We start from the raw sequence: 20,793 nt of genomic DNA, 5'->3' as shown, positions 1-20,793 counted from the left end.
TGCTGGCAGGGAATAAGATGAAGGAAAACACTACCTCACTTGCGACCTGGATAAACTGTGATGACTCGGCGCTGTTAAGCATATTGTATACTTCGAATTGGCCTGTTCAGCTGGAGAGAGGGAAAGTACCCCAAGAAGGAGATGTCCTGAGCCCAAGTTTAGAGTGTGATAGATCCTGTCCTTGTTTGAGCCGCTGTCGTTATTTTGCTGGGGCACTAAGACGATACTTCTTTAGTGTATAGAACTCGACTGTGTAAAGGCTTTAGTATGGCATATTTTCCCCCTATCTATAGGTATCTAGTGGGTTGTAGCTGTAGATTCACTCATAGGCTAGACTGTGTATCAAGTAACCCAAATTCGTACTACTTCTCTACTTTGTGACACTCTTCTACCCAGTGAAAGAAACTTCGCCATGTCTCATATTTATAGATTTATTCGAGATCAACTATGACGGCTAAATAATGCTGAGTTGTTGGCCGTTATTGTATCCATCATTACAGCCTCGGCTCCCTATGAGGCTGAAAGACCAGGTTCAAATCAGGCTGCCCAACGTGCAAATAATGCATGTTGGTTGATGCCTGGTTACATGCCCCTATTTTTGAGTGGTCAATCTTGGACAACCGGAAATTCCCTCAAAACCAGTTTCGTCGTCATTCCTCAGATACCATTAACTACCTATTCGTCGGGGTTTATCGTAATGACGACGCGAAAAAAGCTATCGAGCCCAACTCTCTACGCTATCGCATGGGTCGCTGCATTGCCTATCGAGAGGGCAGCGGCAACCGCTCTCCTCAATCATCGTCATGAAGAACCCGACGGTTTCGATCAGCACGCCAGCGATGCCAACGCCTATGATTGGGGAGAAGTCGGGCAGCACAATGTGGTGATTGCTTCTCTTCCTGCAGGGGTGTACGGCACAACCTCTGCTGCAATCACAGCATCCCACCTATTATCTTCACTGCCCCATATTAGGATCGGTCTGCTTGTGGGCATCGGAGGCGGCATTCCTCGTCCTGGTCGAGACATACGTCTTGGAGATATCGTTGTTAGTCAGCCTGATGGGCAGAATGGTGGTGTGGTGCAGTATGATCTGGGCAAGGCCAAAGTCAACCAGACCTGGGAGCGGAAGGGGTCTCTCAACATGCCTCCGCCGGTGCTTCTCAACGCGCTTGGGAAATTGCAGGCCGAACACGAAATCGAAGAACCAAAAATCACGGAGCTTCTACAAGAGCTGATCAGAAAATATCCCCGAATGAAGAAGCATTATGTCCACCAAGGCGGGGAGAACGATCGACTTTTCTCATCGGACTATGAGCATGCTGGGGGTAGTACGTGTGATGCATGCGATTCATCTCAAGAAGTGGAGAGACCTGAGAGGGAAACAACAGATCCTGAGATACACTATGGCACTGTGGCATCTGGCAACACTTTGGTCAAAGATGCTGCTGTTCGAGACATCATCTTACAAAAGGTCGGCGAAGAGTGCCTGTGTGTCGAGATGGTGGCGGCTGGCTTGATGAATATCTTCCCGTGCCTTGTTATCAGGGGCATCTGCGACTACGCCGACTCGCACAAGAATGACCGTTGGCAACGGTATGCCGCTGCTGTGGCAGCGGCCTTTGCGGTGGAATTGCTTGGATGTGTCCGAGCAAGGCAACTTGAGGAAACACCAAGTGCTCGGGACCTCATGAAGTCAAGTTGGTGTTTGGGTCAGATGTGGAAATATTCGATACTTACTTCGCCATAGTTACCAAGGTCGACCACAAGATTACACATTTAAAGTGAGATAAATACAGAAATCTTTACTCTTCGAGGTTACTGCCACTAACTGATGTGTTTAGGGAGTCAATGGACTCTTCCCACTCAAAGATCGTCCTGGACCGGCTCCCAACCGCCGCAGGGGCTGCCCACGACTCTTCTGATAGTTGGCTCCAAGCAACCTGTCTGGAAAATACTCGGGTCGATGTCCTACGTGAGATTTACGAGTGGGCTAGCGATTCCGACTCGAACTCGACCACGCTGTTCTGGCTCAACGGCATGGCTGGCACTGGGAAATCCACCATATCCCGAACTGTCGCCCAACGCTTAGCCGAAGAGGGGTCCCTTGGAGGAAGCTTTTTCTTCAAGAAGGGCGAGACTGACCGAGCCAATCCTTCCAAGCTGTTCACGACTTTGGCTGCTGGTCTGTCAAGGTGGCAGTCGGTGATGTCTCAATACATCCGGGAGGCCATCGATCAGAACCCTCAGATATTTGACCAAATGCCCCATCAACACTTTTCGAAGCTCATCCTAGAACCTCTTTCCCAGGCCTCGCTGTGTTCTGGAAAGCCCGTTGTCTTTGTTATTGATGCCCTCGATGAGTGTCAGCATCACTCCATCACCAGCATCATCACCGACATCCTCCCCCGGGCTCGCAGTCTACGTCATCCTCGATTAACATTCTTCTTGACTAGCAGGCCAGAGCTACCCATCCAAGCTGGATTCCCAAAGGTGGAGAGGAGAAACACCTATCAAGATATGATCCTACAAGATGTGCCTCGCGATATCATCCAGAAAGATCTCGAGACGTTTCTCAGGGGAACCATTGAACAGATTCGGATTCGCTACAACGATGGCTCTGGTAGGCTACCTCCAAGCTGGCCTGGGAAATATGCGATACAACGAATTGTGAATATGGCCACACCGCTCTTCATTGTCGCGTCAACTGTGTGTCTTTTCTTGGAGGATCGACGCCTTGGGAATCCGAGGCGACAAATGGACAAGATTCTTGCTGTTAAGGATCGAACACATTCGTCAATGCTAGATCAGATGTACCTCGCCGTTCTCAGCCAACAATTTGAGGGCGGTCCGGAGAGCTACACGCCGCAGCAGAAGAGCCAGATTGTTGACGAGTTCCGCCTCATTGTCGGCTCCATCATCCTACTGTCAACTCCTCTCACAATACCTGTGTTGGCACACTTACTCCACGGTGAACAAGATGTCAGCGACTTCCAAGAGACTTTGGAAAACAGGCTAGAGCTTCTGCACTCGGTCTTGAGCGTCCCCCCACCTTCAGAGCGTCTTGATTCCCCTGTCAGGGCTCTGCACTTTTCTTTTCGGGACTTTCTCCTGGATGGCGAACGTCGGGATGTCAACCCGTTCTGGGTGGACGAAGCCAAAGCCCATCTAGTTCTTGCTGAGAGCTGCCTAAGGGTAATGCGAACTAGTTTGCGCGAGGACATCTGCGAATTGAGCGACCCAGGGACCCAAAAGACATGGATTATGCGGGAAATAGTGAATGATTGTCTACCTCCACACGTTCAGTATGCATGTCTGCATTGGATTGACCACTTGGAGCAAGCACACATTGATTCAGTCACTGGAAAGGCAATCCTTGAATTCCTGGAGATGCATCTACTCCACTGGCTCGAGGCCTTGAGCTTCCTGAACAGAGTCTTGGAAAGCGTGGTAATGGTTGAGAGACTGAATAGTGCTACCCAGGTAGGCTTACAAGGCTGGGAGTAACTTCATAGCTGACATTCACCAGGATGCAGGACTCCCCCGACTGTCTGAGCTTCTCTCCGATTTAGTTCGGTTCACAGGCGCAAATGCCAGGGCCATCGACCTCACTCCTTTGCAGGTCTACTCATCGGCCCTAGTTTTCGCACCGCTAAAGAGCCGGGTGCGCACCGTTTTCCACGCCCAGATTCCTGACTGGATCTCCATTCAACCTCAATCAAACAATCAGTGGAGCGACTGCCTCCAGAGGCTCAGGAACCCGCGCCATTGAGGTGTGGCCTCTCACCTGTCTTTTTCACCAGATTCCAAACTACTGGCATTCATATCAGCGGGTGGCGTGGTATCTGTCTGGGATGTCAAGACTGGTGTAACGGTTTTAGACAAGGAAAATGGCGTCGCCATTTGGGAAGGAGTGAACTCGGTGACCTTCTCAACTGATTCCGCCCTACTCATTGTGGTTTCATTCGCACAGATACAGGTCTGGAGGGTTGTGACTGGGGATTGTGTTTACCATCTCTGTCACCCTCAGAGTAATGTCACTTCCATGAGCCTATTGACACCAGGTCTGATAGCGTCTGGATCAAGTATGGGGGGTATCCGAATTTGGGAATTGGAGACTGGTCGGCTTGTCTCAAAACTTGAAGGGCATCGTAGGCCCGTCAGGGCCTTGGCTGTCTCGGCGGATGAAAAGCTACTGGCATCCGGATCAGATGGTGGAACAATGATGATCTGGCAGAGGGACAACTGGATCCGTGTCAAGACATTAGTGGCGCCAGAGGGTGGTGCCATTTCCAGGATGGCATTCTCCAGTGATTCAAACTTGATCGCAGTGGCAGCCTCCTCGCTCTCGGACGACAAACCAACAACAAGGCCAGCCGCGTCTCTGCCTCTGCTGACCTTGACCACCTCTCTCTCTTTGCCTGAGTCGATGCCGCCCAAGGAGCGGGAATTGAGCGCCTCACCGGACTCGGAGGCGGTACCGGCAACGCCCTCAGACACGGTCATCATGGATGACGTGGAGTGCCCAGGCGATGACACGGAGGGCGAAATCGTCATTTTTCCCATCGAATCATGCCAGCCACTCCAGGTGCTCTGCAAATACCAACGCTCGCCGGACCTGATGTTTCGTTCCGGGTCGGTATTGGTCATCTCAGACCCCGAAAGCGTGGCGATGTCTACTTGGCAGGCTGATACAGGCCAGTTATTGCATGAGCTGCTAAATGATGGGAGCCGTTGTTTTACCGCCACTGCGCCATCCCCTGATTCAATAGTCAAGATTTCTGCAGGCTTTAGGACGACGGAAACTTGGTATACTGAGTCTGGAGCGTGCCGACAGCGTCGCAATGTGAGAAATGGTAGTGTTTTTGGATCAACTGCAGTCGCCATATCGGCCGATTTGAAGCTGATAGCGTCTGCAACGGACCACGGCGAGGTCAAAGTTTGTCAAGTCAGTCTAGTCGAGGACGACTGTTCGCAACCGCAAACATCAAGGATCGAAAAGATGGCCAGCGCCATCTCGCCAGATCTTAGCCTATATGCGTCCTTTGATTTCGAAACTGCGACCTGGACGATTCGGGAAACGATTACAGGAAGATGCCGGCATGAATTCAACAGCAAACACCCTCATGAACGGCTTGTCTTTTCGCCTGACTCGAAGAGCGCGCTCGTGATGGACGGGCGGGTGTTGGTTTAGGACATTCAAACCGGCACGCAATTGCTAGCCCTTGAACAACCGATGAAAGGCAACGACCTCTACGAGGCAGTATTCTCGCTTTCATCGGAGCTAATTGCAACGGGCTATCTCGGAACTATACAAATCTGGCAAGTTGCCACGAGAAAATGCATCCGAACGCTAAACACCTTTACCCAAGGATACATTTCATTATTGGTTTTCTCATCGGACTCGACAGTGGTAGGAGCAGACCAAGGAGGAATCATCAACGTATGGGATATCTCCACTGGGCGGCATGTCCGAACGATCCGTAAGCCACCGGGCAAGGAATGGGACATCAGGTGTCTGGCCATTTCGTCACACGCAAAACTGGTGGCCATAGCATCGAATGATGGCGTGGTCAGCATTTGGCAAGTCAGTACTGGTAATCTCCTGGGTTCATGGGATACTGGCGCACCGAGCTCGCGGCTATCATTCGAAAATGGCGATACACAGCTTCTAACTAATTCCGGTCTCATTGGCATCAACTTAGCCCGCGTGGTTGAGCACGAAACTATGAGTACCGAGTCAACATTCTCCGCAAATCCCGTAGATCTCTCGCCCGTGCTCTCGGAGGAGGAGAATTTCGCCTTGTTTCCGGTTTTTGAGGCGAAAACCGGGATTGGGATAGACAACAGCAGGAAATGGATCACTTGGAATGGCCAACCCTTCATTCTCATTCCTGTCGAGTATAGCGAACAAGATGCCGAAGTTCACGACTCATCGGTGCTTCTCAAGCCCATCGCAGGGAGGCTTATGGTTATCACATTCAACTATCAAAAGCTCACAAAACTGTCTCCATACTAAGCTTAGGGAAGCAGAAGAATAATTTTTATATTGAGTCCCGAAGGTATACCAGAGGCATCATCTTCAAAGTTCAAGCATAGATCTACTCTCGTACATCCAATGAAATGAACGAGACGGCCTGGCTTGACACCTTTAATGTCTGTACGTGTGACATCTAAGAGGAGAACTCAACAGACACCTCCAAACTCCGAAAGGTCTCGTCTCTTCCATCGGGGAACGACACGCGTACAGTGAGCAAATCTTCCTTCGGCTAATTGTCTGCTCGTATACGAAGCGATATTTGGGTAACATTTCATTGGGTCTGCCACTTCACTAAGCCCAGCCCAGAAGATTCACCACTGACAGAAACCGTGGCGGAAAATTGAGAGAAAAGCTTGACCCTGGGCTTGAAACGAATCACTTCCCAACCTGGCTCAGCAGTTTGGAAGTCCGCAATCTCAGCCATGAACTCAAAAGTGAGGCACATGCCCACGCATGGCAGTCCGACCTCAGTGACACTGTTTCTTCCCACCAAGTTGTCAGATTCTGTAATAGCTACGCCCTCCAGGAATCCCAGAAGGAATGAAACATGTCGTCATAAAGGGGTCCATCGATGAGGGCAAGAGCACGGAGGGCATAAAATGACATGGCTGTTGAAAGCCGAGTGAATCTTGTGCCTTGAACAGCCAGCTCTACCACAGGTTCGGCATTACCTGATGGCGAGAGAGATTTCTTTAGGATGTCAAGAGATTCATCAACAGTGACGGCACCACAAAGAACTGCCCAAACTTGAGGGGTCTTCTGCCTCAGTTATCCCATCAAGGGCCGGGCTTCAATTATTACAAAGAAGACATTATCAACACATCATAGCATCATACCCCAATGCTAACACAGTAGTTTCCAGATGATGGGATGTTCCCCGAGGCAGGAGGTCTCCCCGAGAGGGTGTTTCAGAGAAGAAAGCCCTTTCCCATTCTTCTGATGGCACAGTGCTGCGGATATTGTGGATCACCTTAAACTGGGCTGGCTCGTGTAGAGAGAAGGGTATGAGTGGTGGAGAAAGTAGCCAAGGTGTCGTAACGCCGCTGACGATGAGGATCCTGAGTGGTTTAGCAGCCACCCAGCTCAACTTCATTTGTTTGGTTATGTCGACATCTTCGTATACATGAGCAAATCAGTCTTCTACCTGATCGATCCGAAGACGAGTTATCATGTTAAGGGGCGTCCCCCAAGTCGCGTCGGTTCCAAGACCATCAAGGACACCACCAGTAATTGTGATCTTTATTTAGATCCACAGTAAGGCGCGCGAGCTAGCTACTCATCGTGCACAGTAATACAAAGCGATTCTCCTCTTATCCTCCCAAGCTAGCCGCGAGAGGAAGGGAAGCCAAGGGTAGGGAAAACAGCCTAGCGATAAAGAACCCTCCTTCTTTGCAACTGAGGAACAACCTCCCCCCGGCCACCATGGCTTATGGGCCGGTAAGCTCTAGACCCCAACGCGCCGGCCAGTTGCCCGTATGCGGGTATGAGGGCCGCGGGCCCCGTTCGAACCCGCTACCGTAGCCGCTGAGTGACTGGCCGGGGTTTCCCAACTGGAAATATGAACAAAAAGAGTCAACTTCGGTATATCTATCCATGAGCTGGATTTTAAGTCTCCAGCTTTCGATTGATCAAGCGGTCGAGCTGAGGGGCCTCTTATTGCAAAGACCTGAGACAAAAAAGCAATCAGGGTAGTTCAATGGATCGCCTCGGGCCATTTCAAGGGCCCAAGTTGACGAACATTGGGGATGTTTGATGATCAAGACGGGCCAGTTCCGCTCCCATGGCGCCATAAAACGGAACAGGGGTGGGCCGCACAGTTAACTCTAAATCCAAGCTTAACAAGATTGGGCCGCAAGCCAACACGCTAGTTACTCGGTTAAGGGATAGCGGACAGACCAACGTTTTTTGCCGTGTTAGAGGCAGCCATTAGAGAGGGTGGTGATTATCTTTCGCGTGATCCTGTTCATATATAAGTGAGCGATTTATGCAGGCCAAGACCTTACCATCTTCTTAAATCCACTTAATCGCTAATAAACTTTTGCGTCGTGGAACATGTGGAGCAACAAGATGTTCTAGATCACGAAAGACGTCCCCGATACCGGTAGGCCGCCGTTATCTGATCTGTGTGGAAAAGCTACCCGTTATACCTCTTTTAATATTCAATACAAATACCGTCCCTCTTGGCTCTCACGTACTGTGCCCGACCTTTACTTCTCCAGACTCCAGCGTTTCAGAGCGCCCACGTTTTCACCATGGCTGTCATTGATTATACCAAGGAAGATCCCATTTCGGCTTCGAGGGAAGTCAGTCTTTCAACACCTCAGGAAGTCCCAGCCGATCCAAACATATCACCAGAGTCAAATTCTGAAGATGTTGATAGCCGGCCATTTGTTCCAACGAAATGGAAACTCGGCTCGGTCCTGCTCATCTGTCTCATTAGCTTCGGGGCTTCCTGGTCTGCTAGGCTGACCTCGTCGTTAAAGAGCACGGTTAAGAAAGAGCTAGGCATCAACAATACGCAATTTGCATTGCTAGAGGCTAGTGAAGAGCTCATGGTCACTCTCTTAACCATGATCTCTGGCATTGTGACAGACCGGATTGGTGGCGCTGGTATGTTCCATTATTCACCTTCTTGTTACCCTATTAAAGAGCACGTATATCTAACGGATTGAGCAGGAGCTATGCTCTACGGAAATTTGATCATGACTGCGGGAGCATTTGTTATCGCAGGTGCAGCGATTTGCAAGTCCTATCCACTGATGATCTTTGGGAAAATCGTCGCAGCATTAGGAGACATCGCCACACAAATTGCTTATTACAGGGTGTTTTCAGCATGGTTTGCCCCTAGTGGAGGATTTGGGACCACGATTGGTCTTCAAATTGGGATCGCTAGAATTGGCGGCTTTCTTGGAAGCTCTACGGCCAATGTCATCGCCAAGGTATTGAAATCTTGTCCCTCATCTTTTTATCATCGCCGCCGTTAACCTCTCTTTAGAATCTCGGGAACTTTGCCTGGGTCTTTTGGATCGGAGCATGCGTCTCAATTTTCACAAACGTGTGCACGCTTGTCTTCTTCTTCTTTACCAAGCTTGCCCGCACGCGCTTTCGGGCACCACCTGATCCTGCCACGGGCGAGCTTCTTGTTGAGAACAACCGAAAGTTCGAGTTTCGCAAAATTCTCGAATTACCTTGGGTGTTTTGGACTATCATGCTTTTCTCTATGGTCCAGACAAGCTGTTCTAATGTCTACTCTCAGAACGCGACCGAGCTTGCCGAGCACCGCTTCGGAGTTGATGCCGTCGCTGCGGGTTGGTACGCATCGTTGTCTCAGTATGCCGGTAGGTCATGCACACACCCTTGTTATTCTATCAAACCGATGATACTGATCTGGTTTATAGGTTTTTTCCTTAGTCCTTTTATTGGTGCTGCCATCGACGTATATGGCCATCGTGTGACGCAGATGGTTGTCTGTGGCACAGGAATGCTGTTGTCAATGGGACTTATCAACTGGGGCACCACAACCACCAGTGCCGCAGCTTCCTACGCATTCTACGCCATTTTCAAGACGTTTGGCCCGGTGACGATCATTGAGGGAATCCGGACCAGTATGTGGCATCAAGATGTCTTTGGCACTGCCTACGCTGCCAAGGTGACAATGAATAATGCGTATGTCATGGCTATGAATTCCTAACTAAATGCAACGCAACTAACTCCTAGACCAGGACCAACATCATCATTCGTATTATTACTGGCGTCATTCAAGACGCTGATAATAATTCGTATGACCGTGTCACAATCGTCTACGTGTTTCTCGCCACCGCCTCTACTGTCGTGTCTTTAGCCATGTTGGTTGGATGCTGGTGGGCCACCGACCTCCAAATCTTGCAATTCACACGAAAGCAAAGAATCCGGTTCGGAGATATGATAAACGAGAGGAAGGCGCATTTCCATGGATCCGCTGGTGAGAGGGGTAGAGCGATCAGCAAGGCTTGTTTCCTGGTGTTGTTGGTATATGTGCTGGGCAGCTGGGCAGCCTGGATCTGGGGTGCTGTTACGGGTAATAACTAAGCAAAAGTTATTACAAGTATAGGTTATCTCTGTGTAGCATCCTGTGGATCACTGAAGTGATGAGAGCTCAATCCGCTAGGGTCCCGTGGGGAGCAGGGACAGGCTTGCCCTACCTTGACTCTTAACTCCTGAGGACCCCTAGTTCTAAGCCGCATGTTAATTCTTAAGAGTGAAGCCATGGTTTATTATATTGCCTCGCCATCGTCTAAAAGCTCAACCCACACCAGAATTCGCAATACCTAAGCCAACAATCAGTTAAATAAATCACGCCAAAGTCCCGAGTCTGATTCAGCCCTGTAGGCTGACCAAGCCACAGGTCTCCCACCACGGCTAAGCCAACTAGGACAGGCAGCCGAGCAGGCACCTGAAGCAGGCTGTGCAAATACCAACTTGCTGATTACCCCTCCTTCCCTCCATGCCTCATTCCAATCTTATCCCTCACCCTGGCTGGACGTGTTCATCCTATCTGTGCATTGCCGCCCGCTCACTCCCACTTCCATTCCTAGGATGGATCTATCATCCTCTTTCATCTACAAGCCGCTCGACCGGGTCAAATCTGAGATCCGAGTCGTTCGCATCCCACCCAAGGATGACGACAGCCTCCGGCTCGACACGGTCTGCCTTGACGACAATCCCGCCTTTGCCGCCCTGTCATATGTGTGGGGCGATCCAAACATCAAAGAGGCCATTTCTTTGGACAACCAATCATTCCCAGTGACCAAGAACCTCGCTGCAGCCTTGAAACACATCTGTGGCAACTGGACATCGAGGCGGTCCCCCTATCGGGTTCAAAGCCTATGGGTTGATGCAGTGTGTATCAACCAACAAGACCCCGATGAACGGACCCAGCAAGTCCAGCTCATGAGCCGCATCTACAAAAGCGCAGCTGTTGTCCTCGCGTGGCTCGGCCCCGGGGATCATTCGCTCGCTTTCTCTACAATAAAGCTGCTTGCCAGAGAGATGTATGATGATACGGCGCGAAGGTTCAATGAAGAGAAGGTTTCTCGGCTGGATTGGCTGCAAGGACATCCTTCTCTTTGTTCCGACGACGGCCCTGAGCAATCGGGATCGGGTTTCCGAAACCTTGCTTGGTCCGCTGTGGCTACCTTTGTGAGAGATCCTTACTGGACTCGCGTGTGGATCTTTCAAGAGGTTGTACTGGCCCGTAAACTGCTCTTCATCAGCAACGGCTTGGAATCGGTTGGTTGGCATACGCTCTTTACCTTTCAACGGGGTTTTGAACTGATGCGTAAAAATATTCGCAAATTATCCCTACCAAGACCAAACTACTTGTCTCCAAGCGTGTGGTCGGCATTGGCGACTGAGTTGGCGAGCGTCAGTAACATAGAACAGCCATGCTTCGCAAGAGGGATTTTCAGGAATAGAGCGAAAGTACCTCAAACTCGGAACTATAGCTGGGTCATGTCAAGTTTTGCAAGTGGTCGCAAGGCTACAGACCCCAGGGATTACATCTATGGGCTTCTCGCCATTACTGAAATCCCAATTGTCCCAGACTACAACAAGACGGTCTCGGATGTCTACATCGAGTACACGGCCGCCTGGGTCGAGACTTGCCGTGATATGAGAATCACTAGGTATATTACCACTCTTTCGTTCCTATCTCACGCCGGAACTGGCATCTACGGGTCCGAGGCCGACTTTCCCAGTTGGGCGCCCAACTTCCCGGCCGACGGGAAGCTTCCCATATCACCAAGGATGGAAACTGGGTATGCGGATAGAGGAGTTTTTGGAGATGACTCAAGCAAACTCCCGTTTGTCGTCGCCAGGACAAAGAGCCTGTTTGCCTGGGGCATTGAGGTTGACACGGTTCGCTTTGTTGCTCAGGATCCTGTGTATGGATTAACGAGGGTGGACTTGCTGAAAAGTGCCACAACCGCCCTTTCGCAGGGCAAGCGATATAAAACTGAATCAGGAGCCCTAAATGCTTTCTTCCGGCTGTTGCACAGGGATCAGTCGAGAACCGTAAGCAGATCAACGATTATCCGCGACCTCTCTCTTTTTTATCACATAACCAGGGCCTTGGATCAGTTAGAGCCTCAGCAACAGGACAAAGTGCTGCGCGATCTGCGGTTTTCTACAGACCCAGTCGAATTTGAGGCCCAATTCCGCAAGTGCTTTGCTCCCGGCGCAGATTTTCGACAGCTGGGATTTGACAGAAACCTGAGGGACATAATGATGGAGTGGCCCAAGGGAATGGTCGGCGAATCCTGGCAGAGAATGGAATTGGGTCTGATCAGACTGAGGACGAACTGGAGGCTGATTGGCACGACTAGCGGTTATTTGGGCCTTGCACCACGTGGAACTGCAGTCGACGATAGGCTTTGCGTGCTGAAAGGCTCTGATGTCCCTGTCCTTCTACGGAGGACGGATCTGGGCTCGTATACTGTCGTGGGGACTGCCTTTGTGGAGGGGCTGATGGATGGAGAGGCGGCAGAGCTTGAGCAAGCTAGAAAGGGCATGGATCAGTGGCTTCAGATGCAATAGTTAGACGAAGGTGACTACCTTCTCTGGCTCAACTGATATAAAGAGGACTAGCATGTTTCGGATAACATTTAATCTAACACTATTCCAAATCTTCCTGCTGCCTTGCCAGAATTCATCAAATCAATCACTCTGTGAATGTCGTTTATGTCTTTAAACGTCGTCATGTGTGCTTGGATGCCATTTTCATGACTGAAGTTGATAGCTTCCGGCATGTTCTTAGGAATACCACTGCTACGGCCGGCAATCCGGTATTTGCCAAGGAGAATGTCGAGAGCGCTGATGGACAATGGCTTTTGTGGGATCCCAGCAACCATCAAAAGCCCGTTGATTCTACAAGACAGGTTAGTCTATATTGAGATGAAATCGATCGGCTTTGACTTACCGCAATGTCCTTGGGGCACTTTCGTATGCCACATTGGAAGCGCTGAATACGGCAGCAGCATGGCAGCCACCACCCGTGATCTTCTTGATCTTGGTTTCGTAGTCCCGTTCCTCAAGTGTGTTGATGACATAGTCGGCGCCTAGGCTTTTCGCATCGTCAAGCTGAGATTTGGAAATGTCGATGCCGACAACCTTGAGCTTTAGTGCCTTGGCATATTGCACAGCTTCCATTGCGTTAGCGTGTCAGTTGTTGATAGAATCTTGAGGACGTACCTAGATGCCCAAGGCCACCGCAGCCCACAATGGCGATCCACTGTCCCTCACGAAGCTCACATCCCCGGATAGCATGATAGGCTGACAAGACGTTAGTAAGCCCTTTGATCTCGGCGGTATGGACGAGGGATGGATGCTGACCAGTGACCCCAGCGCAAAAGAGCGGCGCAGATGTGTCTGGGTTCATACCCTTGGGCAGAACCATGGCATTCCGATAGTCAGAAACGGAATACTCGGCAAAGTGACCAGGGCACGAAAAGCCGTGCATTTTTCCTGTTCCTTCTTCGCAAAACAGGTTGTGGACTTGGCATCCCTCGCAATCATCTGATGGTGTCAGCATAGAACTGCTTTCGAGACGTTGTCCACTTACAACAGGCGTAACTGCAACCGAGGCAGCCAACAAGATCGCCAACCTTGAAACCCTTGACATCTTTTCCAACACCGACCACGTAACCTGTATTCTCGTGTCCGATCGTGATCTTATCGGTGGGGGGCTCCTCGGCCGTATGGCCCCAGAAAAGCATCTGGCGTGGAGTGTCAGTCCACTGGAGCAGTCTGCAGGTCAAGGTAGCATACCAAGTCTGAATGACATAGTGAAGCACTCCTTGTTTTGATAAGGATCTCGTTGTCCTTGTAACCAGGGATATCGATACGGTTAACTTCAACCTTGTTGCTCAGCTGTGTAAGCTGTTAGTCATTGTTCGAGGTCTGGGGGAGGGGTCATGGGTCTTGCCTTGTTGTATTGCGCGGCAAGCATGGTGTTTGTCTCCTTGGAACCCATGATGATCGGCTCGAACGTGGTTCGATACTGTAGACACGTTGTATTGGGGAATCGTGAGAGACTGGATAGACGGCTTCAGGGATAAGAGTCTTCGTTTGATGACTAGCTGTAAAACAAGCATAGACCTAGCAGGATCTTACGGTGAACATTCGACATTAAAAAGCATTGGAACCAATGCAAAAGAGTACCTGGATAATGACTCAGTTCATGGGCAGCGGTTCTTTGATTAGCCGCCTGACTGATCAGGTCGCCTAGAGAGCATCGACTACCTAGCTAGCACTATGTTGGAGATCAATACACCCCTATGAGTCTGCCGTGATTGGCCATTGACTTCCACGGAATTAGTTTCCGACTCTTGAACGTAAAGGTTGAAGGCCTTCATGAGTCAGTCAAGAGCGACATTAGTTACCCCACGGGCTATCCTCCATCCTTGCATAGCGCACCAAGTTGGCATGAGTCAGTTACTCCGGCGCAAGCTAATGGGGCCCGGCGGCCCAAATCCGACACGATCTGAGTGACGTGGCGCTGAACGGTGGACCTGTGGTACATGCTACAACCTGGGGATCTGGAGATTCTGGGGTTCGAGACCAAACGTGGGGAAACGGTCGATTCGACTATGATATCTGCATTATAAAGCCATCGAGCCGACGTTCACAGAAGCAGTTTGTTCTCAGCCAATAATATCATACGCTGACTGATCCGTTTGACTCTGTCACATCAACTGCCAAACACGCTCAACATTCCTCTCACCTCGCGTCCCCGTCACTGACGGCGCATCAACATGTTCACCAAACTGCGTGGAAGGTATCTCCAAGCTGCAATCACCTTCAGTGCTGGAAGCGCCTACTTGCTTTTTGGTTACGACCAGGTAAGTGTCTCTTGATCCCTCTGTCATGTTCAAGCAGCCAACAAGGAGTCGAAGGGCGTGTTGGGTGGTCTTGTTACCCAGCCCAGCTTCCTCGATGCTATCGGCAATCCGAGTCCCAGCTTCCTGGGCTTGATTGTCGCGTTGTACAACATTGGTTGCTTGGTTGGATGCATTGTAGCCTCCTTGATTGGAAACAAATGGGGTCGACGCAAGATCATCATTTGGGGCTGCATCATCATGATCATTGGAGGCATTATCCAATCCGCTGCTTTTGGCGCGGCGCAACTCATTGTGGGCAGACTCATCTCTGGAGTCGGTAACGGTGAGTCTTTATATTGTTGGTTCTTTATATCTGCTAAACATTGCATCGCTAGGCATGAATACGAGCATTGTGCCAGTCTATGTCTCGGAGTGTTCACATGCAAAGCACAGGGGACGTGCTGTTGCAGTGCAACTCTCAATCGTGATTGTAAGCGATCTCCTCCGTCTTGATACAATCAGAGCTGACTCTCTTTTAGTTTGGCACAGTCGTGGCCTACTGGCTTGATTATGGGACCATCAAGCATCTCACAGGAGAGGTAGTGTATTTGAGATGTCTATTGAGCCATTAGCTGATATAGAGCAGGTCGTCTGGCGATTCCCGATTGCTTTTCAGAACGTCTTTGCCTTGGTGACGGTCGCTACCCTCCCTTTTCTCCCAGAGACCCCAAGGTGAGACACGAGGACCCCCTTTTGTAAACATCTCTAACTGATAACTTGATTGAAGATGGCTCTACTCCCACGAATATCGGACCGAAGCGATTGAAGTCCTCTCTCGATTGTATGACTGTCAGGAAGATGACCCAATCATCCAGTCAGTCCGGCAAGAGATCGAGACGGCCCTGAACCTCGAACATCAAACCGAAAAGTTCTCCCTCAAGAACCTCATCCACGACAAGACCCCGGTCAAGAATACCCGTCGACTTGTTCTCTGCTTCATGATCCAGCTCTGGCAGCAGTTCACGGGAATTAACGTCATTGCTTTCTACGTTACAATCGTTCTCGAGACCAACGTTGGCTTGTCCAAGGATACCAGCAGTCTCGTCGCTGGCTGCATCCAGATTGCTTTCTGGCTGAGCACGTTTCCTCCCATGTATCTGCTCGATAGAGTTGGCCGTCGACCAATGCTCATGTTAGGATCTGTGTCGCTCTTGACTGCCATGGCTGTCTTTACTGCGGGCATCGCCGTCAACACACCTTCAACCTCGGCCATGGCTCTAGCGTTTCTATTCATCTACGAGATCTCTTTCGGCATGTCCTGGAATAGCATCCCTTGGCTATATGCTCCGGAGATTACTCCCCTCGAGCTGCGACACGTGGGCTCATCCGTCGCCGCATTTTCTGAATGGCTCTGGACATTTGTGAGTGTTTCATCTTTCTGAGGTCTCTAGTTTCAATTCTCACCAGCTCAAAGGTCATTGCTCTCATCACGCCATATGCCATCGACACCGCAGGTTGGAAGTTCTATATCTTGTTTTGCGTCATGATTCTCCTCAACATTCCTTTCACTTATTTCTTCCTCCCAGAGGTGAGCTTTCTAACTCCAATTCCTCTCATGAGGGCCTGTCTAACGAATTCTAGACGAGTGGGAAAACACTTGAAGAGCTTGATTACGTTTTCTCTGGAGATGCATTCAACGCCCATGAGACCAAGGGCGACAGCGAGGAGGGCGGGGGATCGTGCGTCCAGGTCGAGAAGTCGGTTTAGGGGGGGCAAGCCTGTAGATACGTGGTTGTTTCAGGGAAAGGCGGTAACATTCAGGCAGAGCGGCTTGATCAGGGGGGATACAAGCTTTGGTCTCATACATCACCGGGTATAAATGGCGGTTGAGTAGGTACGGAGTAAGTTCTGATGTGTTGGCCATTAATATTATTCCACAAATTTTTATTGTCAATGGCAGACAAGTCATTCATCACCCCAGCTTTGACTCTATCTACTGGGTAATATCAGTAATTGCCCCAGTCATCGAAGGGAATCGATCCTGGAATGCTTTGCTAACTGTCCAGTTCCTCAGATCCCGTATGTGCCTTTCAAAGATGGAGTGCAATGTGCCCTCCCCATTCAGATCTGACACAGCGTCTAACCCATCAAACTTCCAATTCACACTGACGTTTTGGGAATAGTAATCTGAGAACAACTGGAAAGGATATTCGGCTTGGTTCTCAATGAGGATGTCGCGAACACCAGGCCTGATGAGTCAGCTTCTGATCCAGCATGCGAGGTGGTCAAGCTTACCACGGTATGTTGTCAATCCAAGCAGCGTGAGGCACGGCGATTTGTGTCACTGTCGGTCTCAGCCACGAAGGCATGTCAGTGTAGTGTTGTTTAGTAGGGTGAATTTGCCACTGAATTGTCAGCTACGCGTACTCATGGACGAGATGGAGGATGATACATACCCTCATGGTGTGGCACATCAAATAGAAGAAGGCCAGCTTTTCGGCCAATTGTACAGAAGGAAACGTCGACAACACCCTGGACATTATGCCACTCAAAGGGTGCACCGAATCAACCTGCTCAGGGTTGACGAGGGCACGTGTCGAGGGTCTTGGAGGGCCAACGATCGAGTCCAGGTCCAGGCCATTCGACAGCATTTCCCTCCTCGACTTGAGAAATTCAAGAAGTATGAGGTCCAATGGGCATGTGGATGGCACGTGAGCAGGGAGAATTCCGAATACGGCGTTGGACGGGGTGTAATGACCGACATTGGCTATGGAGCCGCCAAAGCCTGAGTAGTCTTCCGTTGTGTCATGCTGGACCACGTGGGATGCTTCTGTTCCTGACTGTGATGAGGCGCTGTAGGGGATGTGGGAGTCGGGGGCCTGGTGGCTTCCAGGGGGTGACAGGAAGCCTGCGTTTGCTGCCGGGGAAACATGACAAATGGCATGTTCATTACCCATTGCATCCGTAATGTTATAGGTTTGGTCATGTACTGGGGCTACATGATTCGTGGGTGTCGGTGAGCTGTGGCTTTGCACCAGCTGGTCGTCAAAAGGCTCCTCCGAGTTGGATCTTGCAGCATCTGTATCATGTTGAATCTGCGGGGATCCTTGATGACCTGCAGACAAGGAGTCGACATCGGGTTCTTCCTGACGAGAAGGGGTCCCCGTAGTGGTCTGTTGGCCCCCGACCTGGCTCTCGTCTACCAAATAAGTCAGCTGGCTACAAAATGACTCTCATAGGTCTGCTAAGCTCACCCCGCAATAAGTCTTGGTCATGCGCGTCTTGGTCATGAGTCTTGCCGGCCTGCCTCAGGACTTTTGTCACAAGCTCCGAGATGGCTTCCAGGCAGGTTATCAAGGATTGGTTCTCGTCACGCATGGAGTCAATTTGGGCGTCTTTCTGGCTGCAGCTTTCGCGCAGGTCGGCGCACGTCCCCTGAAGTTGAGAGAACTGAAGCTCAAGGTTGGTGATGCATTCCTTATTCCGTTGACGAAATGCGCGCTGTGCCCTACGATCGACGTTGCGTTTGTGCTGGATCTGCTCCTCTGTGAGATTCGACACGGCCCTGGAGCGCTTCCGGGAGGAGGCTGCTCTGGTCGTAGCTTGAGACTGGGCCCCAGTCATGATTGTGTAGCAGACTCGCGGGTGAATACAGATGGATGGATGGACGGTGAGCCAAGTAGATGATGCGGGCTCTGTATCAATCAAGGTCGGAGATGGGGGTACGGAGCCAGGCGTTGAACTGCCAGCCAAACCGGATACCGAGGTGACGAGTGCGGGATCCCCACGGGGTAATGCGGGGTAGTTCGACGAGCAGGACGGGATAACCAAGGATCAGATGAGGTCAAGATTGCGCTGTGGATCACCAGCATGGATGTTTGACGGAGGAGAGTGAGGTGAAAGGAGGAAGCACGTTGGGGGGATGTGGTCATTAGTCATGTACCAGATGCGTAGACGACGCTAGTGGCTGACTCGACAAAGTGGCTCCTGTCTGGACGACCAGTGTGGGCTTGGCAGCCTCGACGCCACTCACACTGCACACACTCTTTTCCTGAGAAGTGACTGCATCAACATCTATCATCTGCTGATACTCTGCATCGCAACTTCTTGCCTATCTCCCCTCAACATGCCATGTTAATCAGAATGGTCTTGGGCTCAGTGTACGCTCTCAACGCATGCTCTCCATTCTCCCGACCAAGGCCGCTTTCCTTTGTTCCACCAAAAGGGCACGAAAACGAAATGGTGCTGATGCAGTTGATCCCGACAACTCCAGAGTCGATGAGCGAGCTGAGCCGAAGCGCCCGGGTGATGTCTTGGGTGAATACGCCAGCCATGAGTCCATACTTGCTGTCGTTGGCACGTTCAACAATTTCTTCTTCTGTTTCAAACCTGTTGATGACGGCTACCGGTCCAAAGATCTCATCTTTGTAGATGAAGGATGTATCTTTGGTGTCGGCAAAGACAGTCGGTTCAATAAAGTAACCCTATATCGGTTAGGCCCTGGTTGGTCAGGTCCATATCAATGCACTCACCTTGTCACCCAACTTTTGTCCTCCGATCAACACTTGTCCGTCCTTTTTCTCTATGGCAGATGAGATGATGCCCATGATACGATCGTGCTGAGCCTTGTCCACAACCGGCCCAATCTGCGTCTCGGCCGCTTCCGGGTCACCAATGACTTGTCGTTTCGCCTTGAGACCTTCAAGGTAGGCTTCAATAAATCTGTCGTAGATCCCCGACTGCACGTACACTCTTGTTGCTGCGAAGCAGATCTGACCCGAGTTGCTTACAAGCGCATTGACGGCCCTTGAATCCTTAGCAACGACGGCTTGGTTAGGAGTAGGTCTTCTCACCAGTTGACTGCGTTTTCGAGATTCGCGTCGTTGAATACCACGGCAGGGCTTTTCCCTCCGAGCTCCAACGTGACTCTCTTGAGGTTACTTTTGGCTGCCAAAACTTGCACCGTCTTTCCTGTCTGGATACTGCCCGTGAAGCTGACCTTGGCAACGCGCATGTGGGATGCGAGAGCAGCCCCTGTCGAGCCATCTCCAGTCAGGACCTGGAAGACGCCAGGAGGGAAGCCAGCCTCGAGTACCAGCTTCCCAAGCTCTGCGGCCATCAAAGGCGTCTTCTCGCTGGGTTTCAAGATGAAGACATTTCCGGTGGCGAGTGCCGGAGCGGCCTTGAGTCCGACAGAGGCCAGTGGTCCGTTCCATGGGATAATGCTGCCGAGACATTAGTTGACAGCCAAAACAAGAACTGTCGGTGACCAAGTCTTACCCTGCCACAACACCAAGTGGCTCATTGCGCACTATCTTGTAGAAACCGTCATCAGCGGGAAAACTCTGACCAGCATGTTTATCAACCCATCCGGCGTAATCTTGCCTTGTCAGTTTCTATGCACCATGTCTCCAAGATTTGAACAAAACTCACAACGGAAGCAACCAATAGCGGTGCCAATCTCAGATTTTCCAAAGGGAAGAAACGGGGCTCCCAGGGTAAGTCGTGTAAGATAGGCAAGACGCTCTTGGTTGGCTTCGAGCAAATCGGCAAACTTGAGGAGAATTTCCGTCCTCTGGGTGTTTGTCATTCGTCGCCAAGGCGAGTCTGGCTTGAATGCCTCGTTGGCGTAGGCGACGGCCTCGTCAACATCCTTGTCTCCTGCAACTGGAATTCGATCGCTGACCAAATCTCCAGTGGCTGGATTGTATACAGACACGCTTGTGGCCTGTCAGCAACATGGCGCGGTACCTGGAAGGGGTTGAGGGTACTAACTATTTCTGGCTACTACTATCGACATACTTGAGTCGTCAGCTTGCACTCGACAGGACATAATGATGGGATTCTCACCTGGTTGTTGATAAACAATTGGGTCAAATGGGGTTCGAGCTCCATGGTGGT

The 20,793-nt window shown here is 50.7% G+C and overlaps 8 protein-coding genes across 8 annotated transcripts; 4 read left to right on the top strand and 4 right to left on the bottom strand.

Moving 5' to 3' along the window:
• Nucleotides 1–697: 697 nt before the first annotated feature.
• On the top strand, nucleotides 698–3,769 carry MRS44_012961 (uncharacterized protein; the record flags this gene model as incomplete). The annotated part of the gene is made up of 4 exons (XM_046278978.2): nucleotides 698–1,697; nucleotides 1,748–1,781; nucleotides 1,842–3,480; nucleotides 3,527–3,769. The coding sequence occupies 4 exons, from the start codon at nucleotides 698–700 to the stop codon at nucleotides 3,767–3,769; spliced, it is 2,916 nt and encodes a 971-aa protein (XP_046126458.2).
• Nucleotides 3,770–4,023: 254 nt separating this feature from the next.
• MRS44_012960 (uncharacterized protein) lies at nucleotides 4,024–4,554 on the bottom strand (the record flags this gene model as incomplete). The annotated part of the gene is made up of 1 exon (XM_065618978.1): nucleotides 4,024–4,554. One exon carries the CDS (start codon nucleotides 4,552–4,554, stop codon nucleotides 4,024–4,026), a length of 531 nt encoding a protein of 176 aa, XP_065475050.1.
• A 679-nt stretch (nucleotides 4,555–5,233) lies between these two features.
• MRS44_012959 (uncharacterized protein) lies at nucleotides 5,234–6,016 on the top strand (the record flags this gene model as incomplete). Its single annotated transcript, XM_065618977.1, has 1 exon — nucleotides 5,234–6,016. One exon carries the CDS (start codon nucleotides 5,234–5,236, stop codon nucleotides 6,014–6,016), a length of 783 nt encoding a protein of 260 aa, XP_065475049.1.
• Nucleotides 6,017–8,289: 2,273 nt separating this feature from the next.
• On the top strand, nucleotides 8,290–12,610 carry MRS44_012958 (uncharacterized protein; the record flags this gene model as incomplete). Its single annotated transcript, XM_046280286.2, has 6 exons — nucleotides 8,290–8,647; nucleotides 8,714–8,976; nucleotides 9,033–9,375; nucleotides 9,436–9,703; nucleotides 9,760–10,094; nucleotides 10,422–12,610. 6 exons carry the CDS (start codon nucleotides 8,290–8,292, stop codon nucleotides 12,608–12,610), a joined length of 3,756 nt encoding a protein of 1,251 aa, XP_046126459.2.
• A 68-nt stretch (nucleotides 12,611–12,678) lies between these two features.
• On the bottom strand, nucleotides 12,679–14,427 carry MRS44_012957 (uncharacterized protein; the record flags this gene model as incomplete). Its single annotated transcript, XM_065618976.1, has 6 exons — nucleotides 12,679–12,940; nucleotides 12,993–13,215; nucleotides 13,265–13,588; nucleotides 13,635–13,788; nucleotides 13,841–13,942; nucleotides 14,377–14,427. 6 exons carry the CDS (start codon nucleotides 14,425–14,427, stop codon nucleotides 12,679–12,681), a joined length of 1,116 nt encoding a protein of 371 aa, XP_065475048.1.
• Nucleotides 14,428–14,826: 399 nt separating this feature from the next.
• On the top strand, nucleotides 14,827–16,659 carry MRS44_012956 (uncharacterized protein; the record flags this gene model as incomplete). Its single annotated transcript, XM_065618975.1, has 8 exons — nucleotides 14,827–14,913; nucleotides 14,959–15,235; nucleotides 15,288–15,382; nucleotides 15,432–15,491; nucleotides 15,539–15,624; nucleotides 15,680–16,313; nucleotides 16,367–16,480; nucleotides 16,534–16,659. The coding sequence occupies 8 exons, from the start codon at nucleotides 14,827–14,829 to the stop codon at nucleotides 16,657–16,659; spliced, it is 1,479 nt and encodes a 492-aa protein (XP_065475047.1).
• Nucleotides 16,660–16,885: 226 nt separating this feature from the next.
• On the bottom strand, nucleotides 16,886–18,516 carry MRS44_012955 (uncharacterized protein; the record flags this gene model as incomplete). Its single annotated transcript, XM_046278980.2, has 4 exons — nucleotides 16,886–17,141; nucleotides 17,188–17,297; nucleotides 17,349–18,091; nucleotides 18,147–18,516. 4 exons carry the CDS (start codon nucleotides 18,514–18,516, stop codon nucleotides 16,886–16,888), a joined length of 1,479 nt encoding a protein of 492 aa, XP_046126463.2.
• Nucleotides 18,517–19,013: 497 nt separating this feature from the next.
• Nucleotides 19,014–20,725, bottom strand: MRS44_012954 (uncharacterized protein; the record flags this gene model as incomplete). The annotated part of the gene is made up of 6 exons (XM_065618974.1): nucleotides 19,014–19,376; nucleotides 19,425–19,698; nucleotides 19,746–20,117; nucleotides 20,173–20,272; nucleotides 20,326–20,592; nucleotides 20,695–20,725. 6 exons carry the CDS (start codon nucleotides 20,723–20,725, stop codon nucleotides 19,014–19,016), a joined length of 1,407 nt encoding a protein of 468 aa, XP_065475046.1.
• Nucleotides 20,726–20,793: the final 68 nt, after the last annotated feature.

This window comes from Fusarium solani, assembly GCF_023522795.1.
Source record: "Fusarium solani strain SB1 chromosome Unknown bctg00000008, whole genome shotgun sequence".
NCBI classification, from domain to species: domain Eukaryota; kingdom Fungi; phylum Ascomycota; class Sordariomycetes; order Hypocreales; family Nectriaceae; genus Fusarium; species Fusarium solani.
The sequence above is the reverse complement of the archived record's forward strand: the minus strand, read 5'-3'. Positions and strand labels throughout refer to the sequence as shown.